We start from the raw sequence: 10,234 nt of genomic DNA, 5'->3' as shown, positions 1-10,234 counted from the left end.
AGGGGGAAGGGTAAGCTGTGACAAAGCGAAAGAGAGGCATGGACATATATACAGTGCCAAAGGTAAGGAAGATAGATAGTGGGAAGTAACCGCAGAGCACAGGGAGATCAGCTCGGTGCTTTGTGACCGCCTGGAGGGGTGGGATGGGGAGGGTGGGAGGGAGGGATATGCATGAGGGAAGGGATGTGGGAACAGATGTATATGTATGACTGATTCACTTTGTTATAAAGCAGAAACTAATAAAAAATAAAAACAAAATAAAAATAAAATAAATAAATACATGGGAAGAAAAAGAATACTTTGACTCAAGACAAGCTGGACATGGAGGAGTGAGAGAGGGCAAGGGGTAGAGGGAAAGACATGTTTCTGGGTGGGAGCTGGTGTACCATCCCCCGGGCACAGCTCCTGCGCAGAGGCTTGATAAGGAGCCCTCACCTCCACCCACCCACAGCAATCAGAGAAGAAAAGGAAATAAAAGGAATCCAAATTGGAAAAGAAGAAGTAAAGCTGTCACTGTTTGCAGATGACATGATACTATACATAGAGAATCCTAAAGATGCTACCAGAAAACTACTAGAGCTAATCAATGAATTTGGAAAAGTAGCAGGATACAAAATTAATGCACAGAAATCTCTGGCATTCCTGTACACTAATGATGAAGAATCTGAAAGTGAAATCAAGAAAACACCCCCATTTACCATTGCAACAAAAAGAATAAAATACCTAGGAATAAACCTACCTAAGGAGACAAAAGCACTGTATGCAGAAAATTATAAGACACTGATGAAAGAAATTAAAGATGATACAAATAGATGGAGAGATATACCATGCTCCTGGATTGGAAGAATCGATATTGTGAAAATGACTCTACTACCCAAAGCAATCTACAGGTTCAATGCAATCCCTATCAAACTACCACTGGCATTTTTCACAGAACTAGAACAAAAAAATTCAAACTTTGTTTGGAAAAACAAAAGACTCCGAATAGCCAAAGCAATCTTGAGAACGAAAAACGGAGCTGGAGGAATCAGGCTCCCTGACTTCAGACTACACTACAAAGCTATAGTAAGCAAGACAGTGTTTTACTGGCACAAAAACAGAAAGATAGATCAATGGAACAGGATAGAAAGCCCAGAGATAAACCCACACCCATATGGTCAACTTATCTTTGATCAAGGAGGCAGGAATGTACAGTGGAGAAAGGACAGCCTCTTCAATAAGTGGTGCTGGGAAAACTGGACAGGGACATGTAAAAGTATGAGATTAGATCATTCCCTGACACCATACACAAAAATAAGCTCAAAATGGATTAAAGACCTAAATGTAAGGCCAGAAGCTATCAAACTCTTAGAGGAAAACATAGGCAGAACACTCTATGACATAAATCACAGCAAGATCCTTTTGGACCCACCTCCTAGAGAAATGGAAATAAAAACAAAGATAAACAAATGGGACCTAATGAAACTGCAAAGCTTTTGCACAGCAAAGGAAACCATAAACAAGACCAAAAGACAACCCTCAGAATGGGAGAAAATATTTGTAAATGAAGCAACTGACAAAGGATTAATCTCCAAAATTTAAAAACAGCTCATGCAGCTCAATAGCAAAAAAACAAACAACCCAATCCAAAAATGGGCAGAAGACTTAAATAGGCATTTCTCCAAAGAAGATATACAGACTGCCAACAAACACATGAAAGAATGCTCAGCATCATTAATCATTAGAGAAATGCAAATCAAAACTACAATGAGATATCATCTCACACCAGTCAGAATGGCCATCATCAAGAAATCTAGAAACAATAAATGCTGGAGAGGGTGTGGAGAAAAGGGAACACTCTTGCACTGCTGGTGGGAATGTGAATTGGTACAGCCACTATGGAGAACAGTATGGAGGTTCCTTAAAAGACTAAAAATCGAACTACCATATGACCCAGCAATCCCACTACTAGGCATATACCCTGAGAAAACCATAATTCAAAAAGAGGCATGTACCAAAATGTTCATTGCAGCTCTATTCACAATAGCCCGGAGATGGAAGCAACCTAAGTGTCCATCATCGGATGAATGGATAAAGAAGATGTGGCACATATATACAATGGAATATTACTCAGCCATAAAAAGAAACGAAACTGAGCTATTTGTAATGAGGTGGATAGACCTAGAGTCTGTCATACACCGTGAAGTAAGTCAGAAAGAGAAAGACAAATACCGTATGCTAACACATATATATGGAATTTTAAAAAATGTCATGAATAACCTAGGGGTAAAACAGGAATAAAGACACAGAACTACTTGAGAATGGACTTGAGGATATGGGGAGGGGGAAGGGTAAGTTGTGACAAAGCGAAAGAGAGGCATGGACATATATACACTACCAAACGTAAGGTAGATAGTGGGAAGCAGCCGCAGAGCACAGGGAGATCAGCTCGGTGCTTTGTGACCGCCTGGAGGGGTGGGATGGGGAGGGTGGGAGGGAGGGAGATGCCTGAGGGAAGGGATGTGGGAACAGATGTATATGTATGACTGATTCACTTTGTTATAAAGCAGAAACTAATAAAAAAATAAAATAAAAATTAAAATAAAACAATAAATACTTGGGAAGAAAAAAAAAACTTTGACTCAAGACAAGCTGGACATGGAGGAGTGAGAGAGGGCAAGGGGTAGAGGAAAAGACATTTTTCTGGGTGGGAGCTGGTGTACCATCCCCCGGGCACAGCTCCTGCCCAGAGGCCTGATAAGGAGCCCTCACCTCCACCCACCCCCTTCAACCAGAGAACTTCCAACTGCAGCTCCTCAATAACTGAAGAGCAGGAAAGCTGGTGACTGGAGGGAGGCTGGGGGAGGGGAGGAGGAAGGACCACAGTCCACCGTTAGTCCGTCACTTAAAGGCTGGTGAAATGAATGGGGCAAATGACCCCAGTCAAAGAATTTGGCAAGTCCACGGCTTTCCTGGCTTTCACCCAACGGCTCTGTTTCCTCGGCTATCTGGAAAGGAGGGAGAGCACTTCCGAAGAAGCCTCTGGAATGTCAGCTTCTGGGAATCTTGCTGAGGACGGGGCGGGGAGGGGGCGCTTACCGGGAAACACTGGATTACCCTAGCCGCCTTGGGGTGCCTGCGACCGGGGCTGCGGTTTCTGCGGACCTGAGTGGCAGGTGGCATCGGAGAGTCAGACCTGCTTGCGGGCACCAAGACGACACTCGGTCGGGAGACCGGGACAGGCCGCAGAAACGTGAGGAAGTGCCACTCGCAGCCCAGAGGAGAGGAAAGGAAAGCCCCAAGCATGCACCCAGCCCTGGCCCCCGCGCCACGGGCTGCGTCCCAGGAGCCGTCGCCACCTCTGAGCAGCCCAGATGGGAAGGGGGTGGGGCGGAGGACGGTTCCCGCGGCGAACTGCTCGCCGAGGGCCCCGGGGCCTCTGCGGGAGCGCCGAGCCGCGCGCCTCTCCGAGCCCTGCGCGGGGCCGTCGGGCGGGAATGCGCGGAGCCGGGACGCGGTGGCGGGTAGGGGGCTGGGTCGCGCGCGGGAGAGGGCGGCAGGAGGGAGCTGGAAGAGAGTTACCGCGTGAGAGAGCCGTTAAGAGCCCGCGGTCTCTTTGGAGATGCCCTGGCCAATGGCAGAAGCGGAAGCTGTTTATATGGGCGGGGCGTCGCCACGGCAGCAGGAGACGCCTTGCGAGCGGCTACTGAGTGCCGGTCCCCAGCCGCTGGCTTTCAGAGAGGCGCCGGCGGGCGTGAGTGGCGACGAGGATTGCTGGCTGGGCCCTGGAGCTGGGAGCAGAGAGCCGCGGTGAGGGTGGGCGGTGGGAGGAATTTCTTTGAGAAGCTTCCTTTGGCCCGGGCTGCGCTCTGAGCCAGGTAAGGGACGGGGAGGGCTGCCGGCCGTGGGAAGGGAGGGCGTCAGTACCAGCCCGCTCTCCCATCCGTCCCCGACGGAAGTGGAGGGCCCGGGGACTGACATCAGAGGCGTTTGGGGGACACTCACTTCCCACCCCCTTATAACTCTCTGTATTGTTTCCTTCCTTCCCCTTGAGCCCCATCCTAATATCCCTTTTCAAAGATCAGACGACCTCCCCCGCCCCCCGACCCGTCGTACTGCCCTCCTGGACTCTCTCGCCCCATTTCCATTGGTTGTGGACGGAGAGAGGGGGGTTAATTCCCCGCTTTGAGGGAGAAAGGGGTGGCCTCGCATGCCCCTACACTATTCCCTCGTTGGGCTAATTAAGTCTCCTCTTAAAGATCTAAGAGGAAAAGAGCGAGGCGAACCCCGTGTGGGTCGGAGCCCCGGGCACACCTTCTGTTTCCCCGACGTCGGCAGTAAAAGATCCTCCCCAGCTGCAGGAAGGATTTTAGTAAGAGCCTCCCCCCTCGCCCACACTCTCCCCTCGGGGGTGGGGAAAGAGGGCTCAGTTCCCGCTCTGGTCCCCGCAGGCACCACATTCCGTTTGGAGGAGGCTACCCCCGGATCGCGGGATGGAAGCCCGCTTCCGGGAGGCTGCGTAACTGAAGCCGCGGGAGTCAGCGGGCCGGAGAGCTCGGCGGCCACCCTCGGCTCGGCTCGTGGATGTTGACAGCCCCCTCGGAGAGTCCCCGCAGATATGGCGGAGAGCTGGCTACGCGTCTCGGGAGCAGGGGCAGCGGAGGAGGCCGGACCGGAAGGCGGCCTGGAGGAGTCCAACGCCCTGAATGACAGCCTGACCAGCCTGCAGTGGCTGCAGGAATTCTCCATTCTCAACGCCGAGCTCCCCGCCCTGCCTTCGGGGGACACCGACCCCCACGGCTCCCACGAGCTGGCAGGCTCGGCCGAGCCGGGGTCTCCCCTGGCGGCGGACCCCGCCTGCCTGGGGCAGCCGCACACACCCGGCAAGCCCACGTCCTCCTGCACGCCGCGGAGCGCCCCCTCGGGGCTGCAGGCCTCGCCTCCCGACGACGTGGACTACGCCACCAACCCGCACGTGAAGCCGCCCTACTCGTATGCCACGCTCATCTGCATGGCCATGCAGGCCAGCAAGGCCACCAAGATCACCCTGTCGGCCATCTACAAGTGGATCACGGACAACTTCTGTTACTTCCGCCACGCTGATCCCACCTGGCAGGTAGGGAGGCACTCCCTCCCTCCCTCCCCATGCCCGCGCGGACTGGACTCACATCCCAGATCCGCAGGCCAAGTAGGCGCGGTACGGCCAGGGCCCCGAGAGAGGAAGGCCGTCCAGGAAGGACCTCAAGGGAGCCCAGTGCTTGGACTGCTGCCCCTTTGACTTCAGAGACGGAGGAGGGAGGATGTTCAGAGGGCTGCAGGGGTGCCGACATAGAGGTTCAAGGGGAAAGAACTTGTCACTCATCCGGCAGGCTCAGCCCAAAGACCAGGGCTGAACTATGCGTGGACACAGCCCCCCAGGGTAGGTTGATGGACTGAGGGACACATTTTTGTCCCAAGTCCTGGAATTCCTTGACACTACCCTCCTCAAGGTCAGTTTGTCAGGGCCTGACTGGAGGCAGAGCATCGTTCCTGCCAGACTCTGCATCCCGCCTGCTTTCAGTTGGCTGGAGGGGCTCTGGGAGGGGAGAGGGGCGTGCTGCGGGGTGTGAAGGCCATCGGTGTCCCAGTGGAAGGGCTACGGGGCCTTCCGAAAGCTGCTGTGCCAGCCCCCACCACAAGCCCTCCCTAGTTTCCTGCCTACACTCCTCCCCCTCTTCTCATCAACCTCCCTGGGGGGACAATTACCTCAGCCACGTGCTTTCCACAGGGGCTCTTTCCTCCCACACTGGCTTCATGTTCCAAGTGTCCGGAACCTGGCACAGAGCAGCCAAGGGGCCCACCACCATGTAAACCTCCCAGTCTTGCCAGGGGGCACTACTCACCTGCCGGCCCCACCCACCAGGCCCCAGACCCCTGTGCCCCAGCGTGGTTTGGACTGTGCACCCAGGCCTGAACAAGGCAGGATGGTGATTCAGGCTGGGCACACGCTGCCCTGAGCCTCTTCGACCATCAGGATCAGGGGCTACTTGGGGACAGAGACCCTGAGGATGCACAGATCCTTCCCTGTGGCACAGGTCACAGGATCAGAGTTCCTGTAATCACAGCTATTCCACGATTGCTTGGGCCCTGACCCTGGGGCAGGTACCATTTGTAACCTTGGTGAGAAAGCAGAGACCCTCCACCACCACCCACCCTACCCCAAGCCTGAGAGGCCCCAGGAATGAGCGCTATGCTCTTGGCTGGGTAATAATCAACTGAGGCCTCAGAGCCTGGGGTGGGAGGAGGGGGACATGGTGGGTGAGGGCCCAGGCCAGCAGCCGGCTCTAGAAACAAGGAAAGTCATCAGATCCTCCCACACTTCATCCCCCCCCACACACACACACCCTCACACCCACTCACTCATTTCACAAACAGAGAAGGCCAGCCAGGCCCAGGCAGAGGGAGATGGCCGTCCAGGACCTGGGGGAGCCAAGGCCTTTGACCAGAGGCCGCAAGCAGCGGGGTAAGGGAGGGAGGGCAGGACAGGCTGGCACTGAGAGCCACCCTGCGGCTCAGGGCTCGGATGACCGAGCAGGCAGATATCCTGGCCAAAGGGAACAAAAGCCCCCGACAGCACTCCCAGCTCCTGGTGCCCCGTGGCTGGTGTCCCAGAGCGTCCCGCTCGGAGCAGCGCCTCTGTCTCCCCTGCCCCCATCGGAGAGAAGGTGGTGGTGGGACTGGCAGTGGCGCTAGGAGCCCCCCATCACTGACCCCACCCACTCTCCCAGCTGTCTTCCTTCTCTCCTACCTCCCTGTGTCCAGAACTCCATCCGCCACAACCTGTCCCTGAAGAAGGGCTTCATCAAGGTGCCTCGGGAGAAGGACGAGCCAGGCAAGGGGGGCTTCTGGTGCATCGACCCCCAGTACGCAGAGCGGCTGCTGAGTGGGGCCTTGAAGAAGCAGCGGCTGCCCCCAGTCCACATCCACCCGGCCTTTGCCCGCCAGGCCGTGCCAGAGCCCAGCGCCGCCCCATGGGCCGGGCCACTGACCGTGAGCACCGAGGCCCAGCAGCTGCTGCGGGAGTTCGAGGAGGCCACTGGGGAGGCGGGCTGGGGTGCAGGCGAGCGCAGGCTGGGGCGTAAGCGTCAACAGCCGCTGCCCAAGCAGGAGGCCAAGGTCCCGCGGCCCTCCAGCCCCCTGCTGCTGACCCAGGAGGAGCAGGGTGAGCTGGAACCCCTCAAGGGCAACTTTGACTGGGAGGCCATCTTGGACGCTGGCACGCTGGACGGGGAGCTGGGCACGCTGGAGATCTCGGAGCTGATCCCGCCGCTGAGCCCTGCCTCACACGGGGACGTGGACCTCACCATCCATGGCCACCACATCGACTGCCCTGTTACCTGGGGGCCTCCAGCGGAGCAGGCTACCGACAGCCTGGACTTTGATGAGACCTTCCTGGCCACATCCTTCCTGGAGCACCCCTGGGACGAGAGCACCCGTAGCTCCCTGCCCCCCGAGCCCCTCTTTGAGGCCGGGGATGCCACACTGGCCTCTGACCTGCATGACTGGGCCAGCCTGGGCGCCTTCTTGTAAGAAGCCAGGCCCTGCCCCACCTCCAGACAGCACCGAAGTCTGGGCCCAGACTGCCCCCCTCCCCGCCAGTGCAGGCCCATGGACACCCTACCGCCCAGGCAGGGGCTGGGCCAGCTCACCCCACCAGGCCACACGGCCCCCAGCCCAGGCCATCCTCAGATTCTAGTCCAGCAGGCTGAGAATTGGGGCCCAGGACCCAAATTGCTGCCTCCGCTCCCCAGCCCCCCATACACACAGTGTTTCATTGATCCACTTCTTCCCTGCCCCAGAGACACGCTAAGGGCCCTGCACTATGAGAGCTGCGGCTTGGAGGGGCCCTGGCCAAGCTGGAAACATCAGTACAGGGTCCGCCCCAGAACACCTTAGCTTCCAAGCTTCTCTCTCTCCTGCTCTCCTCCCCAGGTCTCTATCCAGAGCAAGTTCCCAGGTACAACCAATGCTGATTAGGTGACTGCAAATGAACACCCAAGAGGCCTCTCCTGGCAGTCTGTGAGGAGGAGCTAGGCGGAGGGGGGAAGAGAGAGGAGACAGAAAGGAGGCCGGGGTGCCGGGTGGAGCCAGGAGATTTTCTAAGGCCTCTGGGATCTTCTGGCTTCATCCCTAGAGGTGGGGCAGAGGGTATGTGTCCCTAATCTTTGAGCCCAACTTGAGGCTGAGAGCAGCGGGGAGATGGGGATCTGGGGGTTAGGGGCTGGGGCAGCCAAGCTGCAGAGGGAAAGGGGACAGACAGACTAATGTAGTGAGTGTAGCTAGAGCTGAGGCTTAACTGGGAGGGACGCAGTGCTTGCTAGAACCACTGGGACCAAGAATGGGGGGATGGCCCCGTGCCCTTGCTTGCACTCCTGCAGGGGAGTGTCTTGCTCCACCATAAACGCCCTGGGCTGCATCCCACATCCCCTCTCCTAACCCATCGGGCAATTTAACCTTTTTCATAGAAAGTGATTTACAATAAAAACATTTTTAAAAGTAAAGTTTTAAAAAGTCTCAAAATGGACCTGCTTGCAACTTTCTCTGGGGAAAAGCATGGGCCAGTTTTGGGGAGGCCACGGCCCAAGGGGGAATGGCTGGGAGGAAGATGGGGGCACCAAAGGCCTGCAGAGTGTCCCCTGATGCACTCCTCATGATCTCTGGGTGCCCAGAGAGAAAGGGGCTGAGAGGCGGCCCTCGGGGGTCCCCTGCAGCCAGGGCCTCGGCACCTCTCTATGTGCAATGGGGAGACTGTACCCACAGCCCCGAGGAGCAGGCGGCAAAGGAGGCACAGCCCCCTCCCTGGCCCTGGGGACTCACTCACAAAGGCCGTTCTTGCCCAGGGCTCGGCTCACGTTCCCCACCTCGCCCAAGTTGAGGGCCTGCCCAGACTCACCTGCGGTCCTCGCCTGGGCCTGTCTCCAGCTCCTCCCTCCCTTGGTCCCTTCCTGAAGGGACAGGGTGTGAGGTCAGAGGGCCCCAGCCCCTGGGGCCCCACTTGCCACCCTGGGGTTCATTCACCCCGCCCAGGGCCTTCCCTCCAATGCAGGTTGGGGCTGAGGGAGGCCATCAGGGCAGACGGAAGACGGGGTGCCTAGACCCTACAGCTCCAGCCTGTGAGGAATCAACGTACCAGAGTTCTGATGGGGAAACTGAGGCACAGCAAATATGTGACACTCAGCAGGCACCTTTCCACCCCCTCACCCCAGCTTTGCCTGGAACCCATCTCTCCCCCGAGCCCGCACCTGGCCCCGCCAGCACGCCCTTGTGGTGCACAGCCCCTTCCCCCAGCACTCACGTGCACGTGCGCACAGACACACACACACACACACACACACACAAACGGGCACTGTCCTACACAATCCTGACCAGCCTCCACGGGCCCCTTTCTCCTGAAGCCCCTTTCTTTCCTTGCACTGGAGGCTGGCTCCAGGACAACCTGGCATTCCCCCGCCAACTTGCTGCTTTCCCTTGCTAATTACTCAAAATATTTCCGAAGGGTGCGCACACTGCAGGGCCAGGCGGGTTGGGGCCTTACAGAGCTCAGGAGGCAGCCCATCCCCTTCCCACCGCTTGCTGAGGAGGCTGCCCCAACCTCCCTCTGAGACTCCCTTCACCCCCTAAGCAACGACTCCCTCCCTCTCCCCACCACCCTCCGGCCTTCCTGCCCACGCTCCCCAGCACTGGGGGAACATGGGGGCTCCAGCCTCTCCACTGGTCCCCAGGCTCAGCCTCCAGCCCCCGACAAAAGGGGTACACCCTGGATTGACAGGTGGGGCCGGTCACTGTCCCCCCTCCTCACCCTCTGGCTGGGCCCATGCTGGGGGAAGAGGGGCAAGGTCAGGGGCTGGCAGAACTGCCTGCCAGGTAAGAAAAGGCTGAAGAACCTTCTGGCTGCCAGGAAGAATCCCCAGGAGCTCCTGAAAATCCCTATGCTTGGGACTAGCGTCTCTGGGGCTGGGACCCAAACACTGGCACTTTTAAGGGTCCATGGATGCTGCCAACGAGCAGCCAAAGCTAAGAGGGGGCTCCAAAGCGGCCAGAACACAGGGCTTCACACACCCTTTCAGCAGGCAGCGTTTGGGGGTTGGCGGTGGAGGAGGCGGGAAGCGTGAGTGGATCCTGTCCCTCCTATTCATCCCTGCCCCGGCCCTTGGCTGGGTGGCTTTTTGAAAAAACGTTCAGTGACTCCGTATTTATTTAGAGATTCGATGTAATC

General features: G+C 57.1%; 1 protein-coding gene across 1 annotated transcript; it reads left to right on the top strand.

Annotated features, from left to right (window-relative positions):
• Positions 1 to 4,597: 4,597 nt before the first annotated feature.
• LOC309793593 (forkhead box protein J1-like) lies at positions 4,598 to 7,548 on the top strand (the record flags this gene model as incomplete). Its single annotated transcript, XM_082604216.1, has 2 exons — positions 4,598 to 5,095; positions 6,781 to 7,548. 2 exons carry the CDS (start codon positions 4,598 to 4,600, stop codon positions 7,546 to 7,548), a joined length of 1,266 nt encoding a protein of 421 aa, XP_082460342.1.
• Positions 7,549 to 10,234: the final 2,686 nt, after the last annotated feature.

This window comes from Mesoplodon mirus (assembly GCF_964341445.2).
Source record: "Mesoplodon mirus genome assembly, chromosome: 18".
Lineage (NCBI taxonomy): Eukaryota > Metazoa > Chordata > Mammalia > Artiodactyla > Ziphiidae > Mesoplodon > Mesoplodon mirus.
This window is presented reverse-complemented; position numbering and strand designations above follow the sequence as displayed.